The following is a 20,773-nucleotide window of genomic DNA, read 5'->3' on the forward strand; positions in this document are numbered from 1 at the left end:
CTGGCCCATCAGAGGCATCTGTGTTTTTGGACAGGGAATGGCTCTGGTGAGGGGCACTGTGCTAGAACGTGCTCTAATGCTGTCACAGATGGAGCTGGCACTCAGGTCTGGGAGGGGCTTTTAGTGGCAATGTACTCAGCTGAGTGGGGACAAAAGGAGGCACTGTTCCCCCTTTGCCTCCACTGCCCAGGGGAAGTCCTTACAAGTCCATGTCCCACAAACCAGAGGGAATCTCAGTGCTGGCTACACCCAGCTGAGTCCCAGCTGGTGAGGAAGACTGTGGCACCCCATGGGGGTTTGGCTGCAGGCCTATTGCAAGAAAAGGCCAGTTGCAGCCTGCCCTACCCACTATAGCAGCACCCTGCTGGTGGTGTTTGCAGGGCCATGCTGTGGCCCTGCTATGCTAACTAGCTGTTGCACAGTGCCTGTGGGATAGGGCACAGGGCGGCAGTTAGTACCTGAGGGGGCAGGGACTCTCTGTGTGCTCACTGCCAACACAGGTGGAATGGCTGCTTATCGCTGGGTACACAGCACTATCGATAGTGCCAGGAACACAGCCCCAGGGGTGGACCACAGACCGCCACAGGCCAGGAGGTGCAGGCTTGCTTTCAGTCTCACAGCTCCCCAGCGCCTGGGAGGGTAAGGGCTGCCACTGGAAAGGAGAAAGAAACCCAGAGGCTTCTCCCACCTGCCAGGCTCTTCTGTTATCTTGCCAATAGCTCACAATATTCAGCGGCAATGCAAAAAGCACTTCAAGGTCAAAGGCCCATGTAGTGCAGGTGTATGTGGCGTGCTACTGCCACATGTGCCATCAGAAAGAAGAACTCAGCCTACAGGGCGAGCACCCTTCCTTCGCTCACCCGGGAAGAGAGCAGAGCCCCCAACCCCTCCCCACATCCTCCCTGAGTGAGTGTACAGCCATGACAGCCACCAGGGCTCAGGGTGCCCAGAGCTTTTGGGGAGGCCACCCATGGGCCAGGGGCACTGATAGAGTTGGGGAGACTGCTGGCCAAGTTCATCTAATGGCAATTCCAAGTGTTCTGGGTGATTGCCCTGCAGTTGCTATACATGACATTTTCCTGCTTGCCTTCACATCTCCCATCCCTGAAGCCTGCGTGGGTCCCAGGCTTGGCATTCACACCAGGCAGGGAGATTCCTGTAGAATGAGAACATGCCAGCCCCAGAGGGAGGTCGCTTATGACACTGAGGAACAGAAAAGAGCAAGGAGCAGTTACCGGCAAAGTGTGAGGAACGGCTGGAATGGCAGAGAGTGTTACCCACCAAGACCGAGGTGCCCTGGCAGAGCTGTATGGAGACCCAGCCTGGGAGCAGTAGGGGATTGCAGCCCAAGACTGAGGTACCCCAGAAGAGAGCACTAGGGCAGGAGCAACAGGCAGAGCACAGCACCAAAGGGCAGCCTCCAGCTCCCGCCATGCCCGGCAAGACAACGAAGGCAGCATGAATCACCAATGCATTCCTTGCTGCCCCTCCTTGCTTCTGCTGGAGGGGGTTGGCCTGCCCACACGCTGTCTGGAAGATGGCTGGCTGGGCTGATGCAGCACCTTGTCATTCTGACTGTCCCTAACACACTGTGTTATGAAGCATGTATAACCCTTGGCTTAACCCTTGAGCATGTGACAAAGTCCAGAGAACACAGCACATCCGGGGAGGGGAGACGCCAGTTCTAGCACATCAGATAGGTCAGGCACCGCGGCCCAGCTGCCTCTGGAACTCCTATGTCAGGGCCCAATCCCTCACAGGAGAAAACCGCAGATGGGAGGCTTCCCACTGATTTCAGTGGGCTTCAGATTGGGCACTTAAACATTAGGAAGCGGCTTGACTGACAGCTGCAAGACCAGGCCTGATGCAAACAGTATAAAATCCAAGGGAATCCTACTGAGATGGGGGAGTGGGTCTAGGACTCAGGGTCACAGGAGCAGACATCAGTGAACCCTCAGCATCAGGAGGGCTCCAGCTCTGCACAGCACACATCTGACACGTCTCAGGCCTCATGTCACCCCACCATCAGGCTCTCCTGCGTACAGACCCGCTGGACTGGAATGCACACAGGCTACCAGGGCCTTCTCAAACACTTTGCAAGGCCAAAGGCTCCCTCTCCCCTACCCCCCAGCCCTGTGGTGATGGGAAACAAATGGGGGAGTGGGAGGTAAGTCTTTAGGGTCTCCAGTGTTCCTCTGTCCCCTACCAAGGCCCAGCCTCATGCCAGAGCCCAATTGGATTTCCTTCCCAGGAGAAAAGCTATGACTGGGGGATGCCTCAGAGATGGGGTTGCACTGGCAGGGCCGACCATTATCTCAGGATAGGGGTGAGCCCTTGACAACAGCCCTGGCTGCAAGTCGCTGCAGTTCTGGCTCCACTGGGATGTTCAGCTTTCAAGAGCTCTGAGCCGACTAGCTGTGCTGTGGATCTCCCTACCTGGTGATGGCAGGCAGCAGGCTCCTGAAGCTAAGGAAAGAGGAAAGAGGCCTGCACCCCTGCACCCTCACCCTGCAGACATTCCATGCATGCCCTTGGGGGTCTGGATCTCTTGCTCCCCAGCAAGCCATTTCCTCCTGGCCCAGCTCCTCTAGCCCCACCCCTGGGTGTGATGCACCTTCCAGTCCCCAACCAGGGACTCTGCATCCACGCAGCCATGGGAAGAAACACCTGGAGGGGCAGGTGGGTGCATGGGCTGAGGAGCTGGAACATGATTTCCCTACGCCTCTCTCAACCAAGCAGGAGACAATGTCCCATCCTGCAAGCATGAGGCTAGGGCAATGTCTTCTGGCACCTGATTGGAGTCAGAGAAGACAGGGGGTTGCTTTAGGTCAGGAGAGGTGGCAGACATGAACTCAGGTCTGGCAAACACATGGTAGCCAAGCCTGGATTTATTCCCAGCTAGGACACAAGCTTTTCACCTCAGCTTAGCCACCCATGTTGCAGCCTGGGCAGTGAAAAGCTGTCCCCTTGAATCCATGCTAGGAAGAAGACGAGTTTAGTTTTTAGCTGTATCTTCCATATGTTAATGGAACCTAATCTAACCTCTGCCACCTGTCCTCACGTAGACAAATGCCCAGTGCCCTGCCTCCATGGATAGCTGCTACCAAGTCTTAGACTGAAAACAGAGGGCAATTTGTAGTCAGATGCTCTTCCGCCTCAGCCCTGAGCTTGAAGAATATGGGAGCAGGGGAGGAAGAGGTGTGGTAGCCTGCGTGCATTCCTGCCTGAGAGGCCTGTCAAGGCTCTAAGTGTGTCTGTGTGCACATGTGTGCATGTGTGCATGAATATGCATGCATGTCTGGAATGTACTAGGTGACACAAGGCTTGACTTCTTCCTGTGGCAGCTACACGTACTGGGACAAGCCAGTGGGGCTTCTTCCCATGCTGGGGTTCAATAGCCAGCCTGTTTGAGCCTGAGGTGTACCAGTCGCTCCGTGGCCGTGTGCTGAGGCATGCTGATGTCCTGCATGGAGCTCATTGAAAGAAGCAGCTTCAGAGAAGCCTGCCAGGCTGCACCAGAGCAGCTCTTAGGGGCTTCAGGCTGCAGAAGAGCAGCTTCTTATATCCATGAGAAGAAAATAACAGGTCAGGGTGTGGGCCCAGCCCTGCTAATTAGATTCTGAGTGAGAGATGAAAGAGATAAATCATGAAGAAAGTCCCACATGGGAAGGGCAACTGCTCACCTGCTGGGGAGGAGACAGCAGGGGAGGACATATAGGGGCAATGAGACACAGTTGTGTTCGTCTGCATTTCATCCAAGAAGCTCAGAGCCCTTGGCAGGCATCAATCCCAGCACAGTGGGGTTCTAGTTTGGGATGGAGGCATCTAGTCTCAGTGCAGATGATAATCACCCACCACATCAATCATCACGTACAGTGTCTCTGTGAGTCAATTTGCATTGGGCAGGGAGGGAAACGGAGGAACGGAGCTAAACCCAAAGTAAGAGGCGCTGCTTTGCACAGGCTGTAGGATGTGAGCTGGGGTAGGTTGAGGTTAGGCTGCCAGTGGAATCCAATCTAAGCTTGGCTGCCTGCCTTAAGTCAGGCCTGAGTCCCATAGTTTGCAAACACAGAAAATATCTGCAGAATCCAGAACCATTGGGCCTGATTCACCATTGCCCTGTGTGGAGGGGTCCGAAGTGTGCGTGCAGCGACAGAGCGACATGCTGTACCTACACTGCCTTTGTGGGAAGGATCGCTCAGGGGAGGAGGAATGAGCAATGGGGCCTGAGGCCTCCTGACTCACAGTCCTGGGCTCTAAAAACTAGAGAAGCTGGTCTTCTGAGGAGGAACTGGGCAGCAAGAGGGAGCAGGGCAGGAGGGCAGTTCCTCTCTAGTCCCTCAGCCAAACACCAGTCTAGAGACTGCAGCCAACCAATTCAGTAGCACCTAAATATTTTGTCAAGGCACATGAGCACTAAGCAGAAACCACTAAATGGGATTCCTCATGTGCCATCTCCACTCAGTGTTTTTCAGGTGAATTGGGGGACCAAAGTGAACCGGGGACTGTGCCCCTGGCCTGAATCTCAGCTAGTGTTGGAAACATGCTGATGAACATGAGCAGGGGCCAGGGGTGGGGAGAGTAGGAGGGGAGCATCCCATGGGGCACTGATAAGCCAAGTACACTGTGCCAGGTCTATGAGGGCCAGCTTGGAGCCTGGCGTGGCAAGACAACAACCAGCCCTCCCACCCAAGTCTACCACGGGCCTGGTCTCTAGCAGTAGACAAACTGCTCCTGGTTGATGCCTGCTGAACTATGGGGAGGTGGGCTTTCCTGACACAGCTACTTGACTTCAGACTAACGCAGCTAACTACATCTCACAGCTACATCAGGCAGGGTTTGGGGGTTCAGATTTGGGGTTCATTTTCTCCCCACCTCCATCTCCTGGTTTGGCACCAAATCCAGATGTTCCCTGAATAAACTGAAAGAAAACAGTGTAACTCCCACCTCTCTTCTCCCCTCCATCTGCCACCCCTGGACAGACCTGTGCTACGCAGCTTTGGAAGAAACTGGGAGACATCTACTATTGGTCTTGAGGGTGAGAGGGGCTCATTTAGCAATGGGGGGAAGAATTTTTCCCCTGGGGACAAAATCACGAGCTTTTAAATGCTGAAGAAGACAAATTCCAGTACCCTGAAAATGCATGAATTCCACCATCCTGGGAGTCCCCTGGCCCCCGTCAAGAGCTGCCGGGGAGGTAGCTCTCTGTGTACACAGCCGCCTCCTACTCCACAGGTTGCCTCCACGACTTTGTCTCATCCTCTGACTATGTCAAGGAGGAAGGAGGTCTTCGTGCCCTCTGAGCCAGGGCCAAGCAGTTGTGTATGAGGAGGAGAGCAACAGCCGTAAGAGGCAACCAGGGCTGGTGCAAAAACAGAGACTGTGTCTGGAGGGAAGGCTCTAGGGAGAGGCAGGGACTGAGACAAAATGCGGGCTGGACTTCCTGGGATAGGAGGGAGTGTCTAAATGCAGAAGCAGCAACAACAGGTGGAAGCTCCTTGCTTTGTGTTACCTGATCCCCACAGGGGAGCTGGGTTCCTGATGAGGTGGGTACAAGCTCACCCCTGCTTCCTGCTTCCTTTGGCACCAGGGTGTGGGCAGAAGTTCTGCTTCCCCGTCCCCCATCACAGTCCCCCCTGCTGCCTCCCTAGGCTGGCAAGCGATGCTGCCCCATGACACCCACAGCACATTCAGCCATGCAGCAGGGCTTGGGAATAAATAACAGCCAACCCCTCCGACACTCCAGGTTACATATTTGGGGAGGGAGTGCCCCCATTAGCATGGGAATGATAGCAATGATTACCCAGCCGGGAGCCACAGCACACAGACTCTGACCGCCAGAACCTCACTTAACCCCTGTGAGCCTGGTGACCACACTCCGCCTCATTTCAGAGATGGGGAAACTGAGGCACAGAAAAGAGAAGTGATTTGCCTGTGGTGGCCGGGCACAGCTCAGAGCCGAACCCCGGTGTCCCGACTCCCAGTCCCCACCCAGCCTCATCCTCACCAGAGATGATGGGTGAGAGGGGCAGTGCCTTGGGTCAAAGCCAGCTGCCCACTGAGATGTCCCCCTCATGTAACTACTGGTTCTGTCCACAGCTGTGAGGCCCACACCCTTGCCCGCACCCTCCTGCCTACCTTTGCCCTCAGTGCCGTTGGCCCTGTTCGCTGCCTGGCTGTTCTGCAACATCCTCATGCGGACCTGCTCCTGCACCCGGGCACTCTTCAGCAGCGCCACATCCTGCGTCACCTTGCTCTTTCTGTCCAGCTGCTGGTCCGAGGGCAGTGCCAGGGAGCACACGCCCGCCTCGGGCTGCAAAGCGGAAAAGAAGAAGTTATTCTCCTGCATGGTCCCGGGTGGGCAGGGAGCCCAGTTCGCTCTGTCCCTTAGAGCTGGGGGGAGGGAGAGGTCTGCTTGTCCCAGGCCACCAGTCCAGTTCCCCTTTCTCCCTTCCATCTCTTCCAAGCCTGGTGCCAAGCTAAGTCTCCCAGGGAGCAAAGCGTGTCTGTCAGGAGCGCAGGTGGGGCCAGCTGCTGGATCCTCCCTCTGCACTCCTGGGGGAGTTGCTTAGTCCCAGCTGCTCTGGAGAAATAGCATGGGACACCCTCAGCCCACGCTGCCCCTGCCCCTGTCTCTGTCCCTGTCCATGCCCTGCCTTCCTGGGGCAGGACTTTCCAGGGCTGCAGCGGGACAGGGTTACACCCTTCTTCATAGCAATCGACATTGCAGCAGAAGCCGGTTTGAAGGCCGAGCAGGTCCGCCAGTTCCACCTTAAGCAGGTGAGGCCTTGGCGGCCCCAGCTTCCTCTCTGTGTTAAGGTGGAAAGCCAAGGAGCCAAAGCCAGCCCCTGCCCTGCCACACCTTGTCAGTTGTGCAAACTAGCATGGGTGATTTATGGGCGTAGCCGGGCCTGGGAGCCTCAGGCACCAGACAGCCCCTCCTATGCAGTCTCCTCTGGGGGCACTGGTGGGTTTGGGTAGCTGAGCAGCCTCTCTGCCCATGGCCTACAGTGATGGCACCAGGGAAAGCTGAGTGGTGATACTGATACTGTAATTTATTTTTTTTAAAGACATTTTTCGTGTTCCCAGCCAAATCAAGTCCAAATCCATGAGTCAGGCCACCTACAACAGGCAAACATCCTCCACTCCCACCAGGAGCTTCAGATATTTCCAAAGTCTTTTGGCAGGCATCCTATGTCCAGCCCCAAGCCTGGAGGCTTGAGGTTCAGATGCCCCTGGAGGCACTTACAATCAGGGCTGCGTTTTTTGTTTTTCTTTTTTTTTATATAATATGTTTTGTGTTCCAGGTCAAATTAGCCACATCAGTTCCAAATCATATTCATAGATGTCACAGATTTCATAGATATTAGGGCTGGACAGGACCTTGAAGATCAGCAAGTCCAGCTCCCTGCCCCAAGAGCAGGAAGTCAAGTCCAGCCCCCTGCTCCAAAGGCAGGAAGTCAGCTAGGGTCAAAGGATCCCAGCAATATTGATTGAGCAGAACTCAATTGTTCCAAAACCGTATCAACTGAGCAGGCAGGACACAATCATTCTAAACACCATGTATGGTGCTACAACCAGCGAGCATCTTTCATCCCACTCTTCAGTCTGGGACTTCAAATACTCCCTACACTCGATCTTAGCCCACATGCTGATGGAAACCTACAACAAGGACAGGTTAATGCAGCCCATCTGAATCAGGGCCCAGCTAAAACCCAGGGAGAACCATCCTTTCTGCCTAGCCACTCTGGGTCTGTCTTGCCTGTTTCGACAGTCACCTCTGTGGGATACAGGCTGTCTCTAACAAAGTGCAGGTGCAGGGCACTACTGTGATACAGGGAACAGCACATCGCATCCATGCCAGCCAGAGAGCCAGAACAGCTGCTTTGTTCCCCTCAGCATCACTTCCAGAGAGCCCTTGTCCCTTGAAAGGCCTCCAGTATAGAAGTGGAGCTTGCAATGCTCCATATGCTGCAGGACGAGAGATACTACAGATGTGCAGAGAAATTGCAATAAGTATGAACAGCCAGGCCTAGCCCTACTTCCCTTTTCAAATATGATGAGAAAAGACCTATTTAGCCCAGGATAGCTCCACTGCTCTGCCCACCCAACTAGTAAAACCTGGGTGACTAATCCACTATTAATGGTCCCCAGACACTAATTAAGGATGCCTGCACCTCCCTTGGGAGGCAGGGATGGGCTATCTGGGACTTACGAAGCAGGAAACCAAAGCACGCAGAGATGGCCTATCCAGCCAGAGAGTCAGGTGCTGAGCTGGGAGCTCCTAGGCCCCATGCTCCAGCCATGCCTCCCCTGCAGATCTACACCCTCGCACCAGTGACAACTCTAAGGGCATTTGGAAGAAAGGCTCGCAATGACCTCTGTGAAGCAATGTGTTCCTAACCTGTGCCAATTACCATTCCATTTTGCCTTAGCAGGTGCAGCTTAGGACTAACTTTGGATCTTTTAGTGTTTTTTCCTTTCATTTTTCAATTTTGCATACACATTATGATGCAGCGTTGATTTTAAAATGTTGTATTTATCTTACAGTGCACAGTGGCCGGCAGTTAAAAGGCTATATAAATAAACCCTTCCTCTTGATCAGTGGTTTGTATTTAAAGCCCCATCTTCTGGAGTCACATGGCTATGTGAGAATCTTAGCTTTGATCTGTTTTGTTTTTTTTTTAATGTAAATTCTTCTTGCAGCTGTGGAGAAAAGCATGACAAATATGGTCCCTGCTGGCTCAAAAAACCAAAAGACAAATTACAAGAAGCCCATAAGAAGTCCATGTTTATTCTGATTGAAATTTCATGCTTTTTAAGCCAAGTCTTGGGATTTTTAAATGCTCTGGGTCAATCAGATTGATCACACATTTGTAAGGGCATTATCTGGATTTGCTGTCATGTGAATTTTAAAAGTGACCTCAAAAAATAATGCGAGTTTGGGGACAGAGCTTTTTATGCTTATGTATGAGGTCTGAAGAAGGTCAGAAAGGTTGGCCTGTGGCTGATCATTTATTAATTTAAGAAATTTGTATCCATCAGCAAGCACGCTTTCTCCAGGAAGTCTTGCTGGCTTATCAGAGAACAAGTAAGCTGATGGAGCTACAAAAACCAAACAAGTAAAACCTAGTTAGCACAAGTGTTCCAGGGTTTGACATGAATTGACACACAGGCCCCAGACTCCCCTGACAATAAAGAGAGTTTCACAGAATGGAAATTCAGATCCGTGCTGGGGACCTCTCAGTGCTTGACTCCAGGGTTCTGGTTGAACAACAGTGGTGCTATTTGCAAATTCCAAATCCAGGGGTTGAATTCCTCACCCCTGAAATTTCACAGGAGCTTGGCTATGTGACACTGGCCCTTGCCCCTCTCCCCAGGTCTGTGAGCCTTTGCAACCCAGTCCGATGTTGGAACCACATCCTGAACCATCCTTGCCCTTGCCCTTGCCCTTGCCCTTGGGTTCCACTCTGACAGTCCCTCAAAGCTCTTCCTGCAAAGCAAGTTTGAGTTTGACAGACAACGTCCTTCTAGAGCTCCTGAAACACAAAAAATGTGGGGCCAGAATGGGCCCAGCCTCCATGCGGGTACTAGAAGGGGACTCCTTTCGGGGCCTAAAAGAGGAGCTGGCCAAAGCAGTCACAGATCCTTGTTCTTAAGAGCAAGACATGAACATCCAAGAACAAAGGAAAACAGTGAAAACAGTCTTAGCCACCTCCCCTCATCTCTCTTCCCCGATGCAGTGAGGCCTAGTGGTTAGCACAAGGCACTGAGGGCCAGGACACTGGGGTACTTTTCCTTCTGCAGCCACTGACTCACTGTTACCACCTTTGGGCAAGTCATGTGAACATGAGTGCACCCCACAGCACAATCTGCAAGCGTTGGTAATAAAAAAATAGCACAGCTCAGTAATGCACGCACACTGGGTGTGCTGACGCCAACCCCTGGCTCCGAGTGGCTTGCAGATCCTCAGATGAAAGGGGCAACAGCCTTGCAAAGCCTTATTCATTCTACCTCTGGCGCTCAGTCTACCTCCCTTTGCTCCACCCAAGCGTCTCGTCTGACTTGCTCCCTCAGCCTCCATCCCCTCTTCTCAGCTTGGTGCCTCCATTCAGGTAGCCCTGTCATGCCCTTAATTAAAGACAGCCAAGGCTACAATTTTGTCACAACAATTTTAGCCAAATTTCATGGTAGAGGTGCAGGGGAAAGGATGTAATGTTCGCACAGAGGTTGCCAACTGCACTAACCTGCAACAGCTAAAGAGTAGCCCAGCCAAACCAGGTGCATTTCCCTATGGTGCTACACTGCTTCCTGGGAGTTGTAGTTTGGAGGGCTAACACACCTGCTCTTGTCCACAGACCAAGATCCCGGACTGGACATGTCCCATGACCCACTCTTCTTTCTTCTCTGATGGAGTGGGAGGTACCTCATGAGAGTAATGAGGTTCCTTCCAGTTCACAGTGACCTCCCTGAGAGGGAGATGGGTAGTCCTTAGCGCCAGAGGAAGATGCCCAGACCCATCCTGACCACCAGAACAGATTTAATAGACTTCATAGACGTTAGGTCTAGAAGGGACCTCAGAAGATCATTGAGTCCAGCCCCCTGCCCCAGGGGCAGGAAGTCAGCTAGGGTCAAAGGATCCCAGCAAGATAAACGTCCAAATGTCTCTTAAAGGAGTCCAAAGTAGGTGCTTGCACCACCTCTGGTGGCAGTCTGTTCCAGGCTTTGGGGGCCCAGACAGTAGAGAAGTTCTTCCTTATGTCCAGCCTGAAGAGGTCCTGGAGGAGTCTGTGATCAGTCCTACTGACAGAAATCAGTAGCAGAGGATGGTGAAGACACAGCCAAATCCACCTAGCAGAGGGACATTTGGCACAGGATATTGCAAGACCCAAGTTCCCTTGAGCCAGAAATTACCTAGGGTGCAAATAGGCAAGAAAAGCTGTAATGTGCCCCAGAAAGGGACAGCTAGAAAGGCATGCCCAGTGCCTTCTCATGGTGTGGGCATACGGGATGGGGGATAAAATGGTCTAATCTTCAGTGACTTCATTAACCCCCACTGGGATCTCCCACCCCCTAGATGGGGAGAGGTGCGCTACCTTTGGGCTGGAAGGGTTAATCCAGGGCTTGTTGCAAGGTTCCCTCCCTGCAGCCCCACCTTTCTCCTCTGCAGTGTTTCCCAGGGCTGGGTGCAGTGCCCCAGGGCTGTAGGAGAAGGGCACCTGGGGTAGGAGGGGGCCCTTGGGTTGCAAACTGTCAGGGACATTTGTCTCCAAGGCCTCAAAGCCAGCAGCTGCCAAGTGTTCTGCTGGGGAGTCTGGAGACGTGGATGCTCACGGTGCACCAGGGGAGGAATGGCTCCCTGATGTTCCCATCCAGGCCCAGCTCTGAGAGTCTTCCAAGTTTCCAGTGAGTCGGAGCAGCCCCGAGCAGAGCAGCTGCTGGGGATTACTCAGCCAGATGCACTGCTGCTCTCAGCCTGCTGGCGCTGCTCCAAGGTCAAGGTAATACCTGACACTGTTTGTCTCCTGTCTCCTTGCTACCCGGCTAAAGAAACCACTCCTTCAGCAGGGCAACAGAGTTGTAAGTCTCTGCAGGCAGAGACCCACCTACAATCCCCAGCCTCTGTTCCTCCCCCCTCAGCCTATGATGGTGTGTGAATCCCAGCCTCCCCCCAGGGTGGGGCAGGGACAGGGCTCAGAGAGGTAGTAACTCTCCCAGCACAAGTCTGCACTGGCCTTTTGCTGCAGAGACGCTTCCTGGCAGTCAACACACTTCCCCCCTCCCTCCCAGGGTAAATTCCTGTGGATGGAGGCTCCTCCCAGCTCCTCCTCTCAGCACTGTGGGAGACAGCACTGTGCCAAGGATGGCAGTGGCATGCTGCCCTGCCATGGCTCCCACCCAGCAGCCTCTCTTCTGGGGAGTGAACAGTCCAGGTGTGAGCTGGGGATGTTTGCTGCAGGGACAGCCAAGTTCCCCTGGTACGTTCTAGTGGATGGACCACAGCACAGGGAACTTTTCTTCTTGCAGTTCACTCTGATCCCCCCACAGCTTACCTCCAGACATCCCAACCAGAGGCCAGCCCAGTAACTAGTGGTCTCCTTGCTGCATCTGCCCCAAGACACACGGTGCTGTAGTGCCCCCAGCAGAGGCAGATTAAGATGTACAGGGCCCCTTGGCAAACACAAAATTGGAAACCCCCATGGGACCTGGCCCCTTCCCCTCCTGGTGCTGGCAGGGGAGGTTAGGTGGCCCCGGCCAGGCTGGGGGTAGAGGGGCACATGCCCCCCTCTTCTCCCTGCTCCCCAGCTCCCTCCCCCAGTATGGCCAAACACACACACAGCTGCGCACACACAGGCGTGCATGTAGATGGGCACGCACTCTACTCACTCTCTGCACATGGACACACAGACACAAACACACTCTCCCTGCCACGAACACAGGCATGCACACCCAGGCGTGCACACACAGACACATGCACACACAGGCACACACAGGCATGCACTCTACTCACTCTCTGCACATGGACACAGACACAAACACACTCTCCCTGACATGAACACAGGCGCACACACAGACTCAGACGGGCACGCACTCTACTCACTTTAAGTGCCCAGTTTAAAACCCTGCTTTCACTTCCCTGCTGATGACGATGCTGGGGCCCCGAATTGGTAGGGACCCCTGGGCTTGTGCCCAGCTGGCCTGTGCATTAATCAGCCTATGGCTGCCAGGCGTGGTACATGCTGGCGTGGCCTGACTCAGTGGGGTGTACCTCTCCGGTGAGACCTCACCTGGGGCTGTACGCTGCAGGGTAGCAGGGCCTGCACCTTTATGGAGTAAGGTTCCCAGACAGAGATTCTGGGCAAGGCACTATGAAGCTCTTGTTACTATCCACAGCCAGATAGAACTGGACACAAAGCAGAGCAAACTCTTTGCAAGCCCTGAATGATGTGCACATCACATGGTACCAGGAGGAAATGGACTAAGAAAATACCCTGATTGGAAGACCAATGCAGTGAAGAGCCTCACCAGAGCCTGAACTCCCAGGCATTTTGGAAAACAGCTGGAAGGAAGCCAAACAGTGCTAGACTATGTGCAGATCAAGTGTCTCGGCCTCTTGTGGACTAAGATCAAGTGGGAGTATCTGAATCCCAAGACCTCCAGGCTTAGGCCTGCATGTAAGATGCCTGACAATGGATTTGGGAGTATCTGAAGTCCCAGGGGGAGAGCCTGGGACGGAGGATACTTGCCGACTGTAGTGCCATACATGGTATTTAGAAAGGTTCTTGGAATGACTGAGTTCTGCTCAGTTGATATGATTTGGAATTGATTTGGTTGATTTGACCTGGAACATGGAATATATTTAAAAAAAACGTGGAAGCAATGAGTACCAGTTCAAAGGCAGGCAGATGTGCTTAATGGTTCTCCGGTCACTCGGGCAGAGGAGGCTAGCGATGCTGAATGGAACTGGAGGAGTGCTACCATCCCCATGGGAATGAACCATGTGAAAGAGGATTTGAAGTAGAGGGCATAGAAAACAGGTGAAACCTTAGAAGAGTCAGCAACTGGCTAAAGAGCCAATCCTGCAATTCTGTGGGGAGTAACTTGATCCCTGATTAAAAAACAAAAACAAATCTGTTAGGATCCTAAACAAAACACACTGGGTTCAGATACACATCATGATTACTACAGTCATGTATCCAGCTTTTTACTCGGTTCCAGGCAGCGGGCAGGTGACATGAGAGCAGTTCTGTCAAACTGGCTGTGACAGCAGGTGATATTACAGGGCCTGGCCACTAGGTACACCAGGTTTGCAGGCAGCGAACATCTGGCCTGTGACAATGACATTGTCCAGAGCAGCATCGCCCAACCAACTGGCCCTGCAGACTGGATGAAGGGTATGGGGGGCTGCAGGCCAGATCCTATGTGTGGGGTCAGTCCATGGGTCTGATCTAGTGTGTGGTCTGCTGTGGGGTCATCCTCGTATGCTGGCCCAGCTCTGTGCTGGATTCAGCCATGGGCCAACCTCGTGCTGGTATGATCTGATGTGACGGACCATGTCATCTAGCCTGCGGGGCTCCCTGTATGTTCAGAAATTTTGAAGTGGCAAAGTGGTGGAAGCATTAATTGCCACAGCTGCCACAGCATACAGCAACCTTTTCAGGCTGCGGGCTGGAATGACCCAGTTTGGGTCAGAAAAGGGTGGCAGGCACTTGGACTTGGCCACTGCTGCTGTCACTTTTCCACTCATGTGCCAGTCACACTTTTACCACAAAGTATAGTCATTTTAATCCAGAATAAGAGTGTTGTGTCCAATCAGGGAAAGATTACTAGAGAAGGATCCCTTGACCAGGCAACTACATGTTGCCAAGTCACAGAAGTCACCCAGTCCAAAAAAAGCAGCTGGTGGGTAGACAGTGCTCCAACATGGTAGACATGATCATGATCCCAAAACACTGCAAGAGAGATCCAAGACAGAAACATATGTGTATCTCCAAGTAAAACTACACACACTGCAGACACCAACTCAGACCAAGATATTGCCTAACATCTGTGAAAAGCTGCAAGAACCTCAATGGATTATATAATTTTGCAGGGCCTGCAAGCACCTAAACAGCATACTCAGCATATAAAAGGCAACAGCTCCACCAGCCCAGACAAACTCTTCATAGCAGCAAAAGGCAAAGCTACTATTGAGTCAATCCAAGAACAAATGAGATGTTTATTCGTTTTAAGGTGGGTTTTGTTGGAGCAGCCAATGTGGTACCAGTATCACTGACACTAAAAGGAAAAGCTTGGGTAGTAGAAAGTGAATGGCTACAACTTGGGACTTACGCCCTCAGTCTGAATTAGCTCAGCATGGTATGAGAAGTATGTAATTCTACCAGGGGAAAAGAGCACCTAAAATTGAGTAAAAACCAGGCCACACTTAAGTGGGGCAGGAGATGAAAAAAATTAAAGAAGAATTCAAGAGCATCTTCACTGGAAAAGGAACACAAGACTGGAAGGGGCTTCCTGGGACTCTGTGCCCATGGTCTGCAGGCAACATTTTGTCCAAAGGTTGTACAAAACCATCTGGTCTCATCCTTCCCACACACCACAGCCACACAGCCCCTAAAGGAAAGGGACAAATGCACCAAATGCCACAGTTAAAGAGCGGAGGAGACAAGACCATTTGACGTGCCACCGCAATGGCAGACAATTTGTCAGAGTAAGATGTGGTCAGCAGATCAAAGCAGCGGAAAATTCCCAGAGTAGAGAACAAAGACAAAAGAGACTGACTGCGCCACAATTCCTATCCCTGCAAAAGCTCCCTTTGCACTAAGGCAGATGCTAAAGAGAGGAGCAGAACTGGCTTTGCTGCTCTGGGAATCATACTGTGAGTAAAGGAACTAGCAGGGTGGGCAGGTGCCCTCACATTGCAAGGAAACAACCTCTTACTTATGTATGAACCCAAAAGTATTCAACAACTATATAAAAGGGGAACATTTTCCACTATGTAAAAAGAGGAAACATATTGATGGACTTGTTATGCTATAAAAGTTTTTATGCTGGCAATGCCATTGAGATTATAGCAGGTGCTTTTCTACCTACAGAGGGCAGATTTATGCATATTCCAAAACTGCCATTTGGGTGTGCTCTGTGCCTGAGCTATTTCAACTGGGAGAGAGGGTGCTGAGGTTTACAGTGTCATTTCAATTTGGGGAGAAACAGTAGAAGGGTATGACCAGAGGTTCTGAACAGTCTGAGCTACACAAATGCAAATATAAACTTTGTGCTAAGGAATGGTCATACCTGCAAGAGAGGCATTAGCACAAGGCGCATGGAGGAATCACAGTAAGGCTGAAGCCATCACTGACCTGCCTGTCCCACCAAACCAGGAAGGCATCTAGATCCTTGTGAGCAGTGAACCAGGTAGGGAAATCTGACTTTATTTAGCTGTCTGACTCAGCACACTGAGATCACCACTGGGCAAAGGTGTCCAAAAGATGTGGGATGCAAATCGTTGTAATGAGATTGAGAAACTTAAAAAGTGAGATAATGAGGCCATAGCATGGAGATACTGTCACTGGAAAAGTAAAACCAAGTTGTCTTCAGATGCCTTCAAGGCAAGTAATGGCACAGTCCCCTGACTGTTGTGTGGTCAGAAATGGAGAGCAGTGGCTTAGGTGCTAACACAGTATGTCAATACAGTCATGCTGAAGGCAGCTTTGACATTAATCTACGGGGGGAAAAGGTTCATGTCTTTAGTTATGGGAGGGCCAAATGCACTACACTGCTATGTAAAAATAACTGCAATGCTAAAGGAAACTGTTAAGGCCTGTTTCACAAGTCAAAAATATAGGCCCTGTCACAGGGAAAACCCATGTTTGTGGGATAGGAAAAACTGGCCACACTGGAACAAAATAGGCATAGATTTGTTCACATCATTTGAAAGAAAATCCATTTGTCCAAGAGTTATCCTCCCTTCCCTGAGATAGCCCTACTTCTGCTAGAAGATGCTACAGCTAACCAAGCGATTGTACATGTGAAGACCATGCTAGATGTAGTATCCTTGGCACAGTACTGTCTGACGATGGGCCATAGTTTGATCGGCATGAACATAAGTTGCTTGCAGAGATGCCTGAGCTTGGCCGTGTAATCACTAGTCCTCATTGCCCCCAACCCAACAGACTTTTGGAAAACAATACAGTAACCATCAAATGCCTACTACTCCAATAGATTGCAGAGTCAGACACTGATCTTATTTAGCACTGTTAAATTATAAGCTAACACTAACGAGGCTGGGGTTGTTCTTCAGGTGATGTGTTTCTCCAACAAACACCTGAAACTGAAAAACTGGGATACCAGAATCACCAAAGACTGGCAGAGGTATAAAGAGAGACAAAGCAAACCTGATGGTTATATCATCTGGCATGCAAGAGATACCACCAAGTTATGAAAACAATACGATGCATATCTGCGATGGGAAATGGTAGTCACAAAGAGAGTGCCCTGTGCACTCTGACTGATGGGTTTTTATGTGCTCCAGTCCTGTTTTGCCTTGGAAGGGAAGATATGGCACTGGGGACTGCAGCTTTACGGGCTAAGCCTCCCCGAGGAGCTGGAGGGGTTATGTACAGCCAGATGGAACCAGACGCAGAATAAAGCATAGAGTGATCACTGCATGACACATTAGGCAGCCCACAAGAGCAACCCCCACCAACCCCTGAGCTCTATTTCTCCCGGCCAAGTGGGCTGAAGGACTGTATTCTCTGGTCACCACATGCCTCTCCATCCCAAAGTCCTTTCCTTTCTGAGTTTGGCAGCACTTGGGATAGAGCAGCTCTAAGTGCTAAAGCAGGGAGTGATTTTTTTCCAATGCTACTACCCGGGACCTCTTGAGAGTATATTGACAATATTTTATAGAAGCAGGATCTTAACTCTGTGGTTCTCCTGCTTTCCCTGTGACAGGTTAGGGTTGAGGATAGTTTTATGCAGAGTTTAGATTATGTTTGTATGGGATGGTGTGGATAGGAGGTTGGACCAAATGACCTCTGAGGTCCCTCCCAGCCCTACTTCTCTATGACTCTAAGTGCCTTTCGAAGCAGAGCCCAGTTTGACCCAGTCATGGCAAGCAAAAGCGCTGCAGTGCATGCCAGGGAGGAAGCGGATGATAGTGTGTTGGAGCATGCATGGGGTAGGGATGATGGAACTTGCTCCCAAGAGGGCCTGAGACCAGCCACTGCACAGTGATTAAAGACCAATTTGGGATGTGAGGTACCATTTTTCTTTCAAGCTTAAATTGGTGGTGGATTAATGGACCTCGTAAAAGTGACAGACTGCTGGCCCCAGGAAACCAGGCCAGAGAGGACACACAGCAGATTGCATGCAGGCTTCCTCCTACCTGCTCTGCCAAGGCACTGCCAGCTTGTTTGCAGCCCCCCAACTATTCTACAGCTGTCCCCTTGCTCCACCACAGCATCCCTGCTTGTTCCTGGTCAGCCCCCCACCCCCTCACCATCCCACCATCACCCCTAGCTCTTCACCAGTCTGTTTGCACCAAAGCAACAGGGGCATCCCTCTTCCTGCCTCTCAGCTCTGCCAGCACTCTGCAATCCTACTTGCCCCCTCCTCAAGTCCCATTCTCATTACCTGAGTACCAAGGCTCATCTGTCCTCAACTACAGTGCACTTGGCTCTTCCAGCCCTGAGCCCAGGAGGGACTTCCCTGACTTCCCCCAGTCCCTTTCCACCCTTATCAAAGCTGGGATTTGAACCCCTGTCCCGAGCTAATGCATGAGCCCTGGGTTCTCTTTTTACAGCAAATTAAATCCTTGAGGCCAGCAGCTGAATTTCTCCTAGGATCACAAGAGGAGTCTTGGCTCTAGTGTGAGAACAGCTGACAGAGCCAGTCCCAGACCCTGAGTCAAAATCTTGGCTGGCACAAACCCTGGTTGATGCAATAGTGTCACTTTGGGAGGAAAATGCCCCTCACCCCAAGTGGAGTGTAAGCTTTTTTTGCTGCTGTTGTGGGGTGAGGTGGGTGGAGCAGTCGTGCAGCTCCTTGCGCTGTGGGCCAGGTGTGCTGAGGCACCCACAGCAGTCAGGGAACACAGCCATGTTCAGAGAAGGGCTGGCCTGAACCTACAGCCGGAGCAGCAAAGGAGAAGCAGCAAAAAACAGTCTCCCTGTAAGGCAAGTCCAAACTGGGTCCCTCTGCCACAGCAACATCCTTTCCCACAACAGCTGCCTCAGCTGAGCCCTGAACAAAGACAGCAGCACCCCAGGCTGTGACCCCACCACTTTGTGTCCCCCTCTTTGTGCTCCATCGTCCCTTCTCTCCCTGGTCCTGCTTTGCAAAACCACTGGAAGTACTGAGAACAATGCCATTACCTTTGTCCCTGTCCCACCAGCAGTCTCCTCACCCTGTGCAGTGGGAACATGGCTCTGGGTCTTGTTCAGGCCACATGGCCACATTGCCCTTTCCTTGAGACATCGTCTGTTATCAGGGGAGGCTAGTAGTGCAGCCTATGGCCCCCAGACACTCTCTGCAAAACAGCTGTTGGAGTGGTACCATCCTCTGGCTCTTAATATCAGCCCAAAGCAAGGACTGCTGAGGAGAGAAGTCCTGAGCTGCCCTGTTGTCTCCTCCTTCTGGGGCAGGGACAATACAGAACATCCCCCAGCATGGCCCAAAGCAGTTCACGAGGGAGATGCACTGCATTGAGTACCATTATCCTCATCTTATGGGTGGGGAAACTGAGGCATAACAAGGTAAAGGGATATGACCAAGGTCACCCAGAAGGCTTGTGGCAGAGCAAGAAATGGAACTCAGGTCTGCTGAGTGCCAGCCAGTGCTCCGTCCACCAGCCCCACTGCCTGGGCAAAAGCTGTGCTGACTTGGCAGGCCAGGCTCTGCTGCCGCCTGGGGAGCAGCCACCCACACAGGCAGTGCTGCTGGGAGAACACAAGCCGGTACCTGCTCCCCGATGGAGCAGCCAGCCCTGTTCACCTCAGCTGCAGCTGCGTGGCAGGAGGGGATGGTACCATCTTAGGCAGGGCATCCCTCACAATGCTTCTTCCTTCTGAACTGAAGGGGCCAAGTGGCAAAGTCCAAGGGCTGGCACAGAAAATATCCCAAGTCGCTGGCACTGCGGGGGAAATAGCCCTCGCCCTCAGGAGCTTTGTCCACACCCAGTGCCTCTGCTCACAGGAACCGACAGCGACAAGTTGGGCTAACACATTAAAGCCTGGGCCTTGTTTTCTCTCTCCATGGCACCTTGCAAGCAGGTCAGCAGCCATCAATGCCAGCCAGTCACCCCTGCAATGCAACTGGAAGCCAAGGGGGCTTGCAGCCTCTCTACCAAAGATGCCTCAGCCCCTGTCCGCCCCCATGTGCTGGCAGCAGGTATCCCCAAGAGCTTCTCAACCCATGTTAGCACTGACCTCCCACCTCAACCAGAAGAGTCCTGGCATAAAGCTGCAACATGCTCCTGCTTGGGCTGGGGCTCAGAGCAGCCTTGCACCTACTATTAAGCCATGTACACCAAACCCCCACCATCACCACCCTCTGAGGGACCAGACTGCTTTGCAAAGGAGAGAAGGGCCTGGGAGACATACCCTGCTGGGCGCCTGGGGGTGTGCATTGCCCTGCACCATTTTCTTGGTGATGGAAGTCGATTCCCACATGCTGTGGTCTGGGGCCGCCAAGGTCCCTAGGCCCAGTGAGGAGGTAGAGAGCCCTTTTCCCCAGCCAGGAAGGAGGATGACGATGGCTGCGCAGCTGTGCAGCTGTGGAGGAGCCGTGTCTGTGCAGCTCAGGAACAAGCTGGGCTGGGAGTGGGGAGCAGGTGACGCCCACTGATGTTATCCAACCGGTTGCTTTGCCTTTGTTGTGTGCACTTCAAAAGCAAAATCCTCAGAGCCAAGTTTGTACTTTCTGGGGTTGTGGTGGAGCCTGGCTCTCCCAGCAGCTAGGGCGCCTTGGCATGGGATAGAAAGGCAGACCTTGGGGAGGCGCCAGGACTTTCTTGGGGCTCTCTGAGCTGTCCTGACCTGCTGCGCAAAGCTCCCTAAAGCCTCCAGAGCTGGGCCCACACCTGTGCTGGGCATGAAGGCTGAGCCAGCTGCAGGGAGGAAACTCTGAGCTGGCTGGGCCATTGTTTCTCGCTTGCCTCGATGCTGCATCATCAGCACCAAGGCCTCGCCACCTCACTGTCTGCTTCCAGGACCTTGCAAGCCTCCATTCCCGCTCTCTCTCATGGACACATACACACAGGCATCTCCACTTCCCC

The 20,773-nt window shown here is 52.4% G+C and overlaps 1 protein-coding gene across 2 annotated transcripts in view; it reads right to left on the minus strand.

Annotated features, from left to right (window-relative positions):
- The window catches only part of PKP3 (plakophilin 3), a 47,772-nt gene extending 27,467 nt beyond the window's left edge, over positions 1–20,305 (minus strand). Inside the window, exons 1-2 of one of the 2 annotated variants that reach the window (XM_019519855.1) lie at positions 20,100–20,305; positions 6,139–6,313 (exon numbers count right to left, since the gene is read on the minus strand). In XM_019519855.1, the coding sequence (XP_019375400.1) occupies positions 6,139–6,313; positions 20,100–20,168 (244 nt within the window). In that variant the 5' untranslated portion in view covers positions 20,169–20,305. Of the gene's footprint in view, positions 1–6,138; positions 6,782–20,099 lie in introns of those variants that run through there. The other variant, XM_019519854.1, reaches the window with a different exon arrangement.
- Between the last annotated feature and the right edge of the window lie 468 nt (positions 20,306–20,773).

This window comes from Gavialis gangeticus, unplaced genomic scaffold (genome assembly GCF_001723915.1).
Source record: "Gavialis gangeticus isolate Ggan-Ray unplaced genomic scaffold, GavGan_comp1, whole genome shotgun sequence".
Taxonomy (NCBI): domain Eukaryota; kingdom Metazoa; phylum Chordata; order Crocodylia; family Gavialidae; genus Gavialis; species Gavialis gangeticus.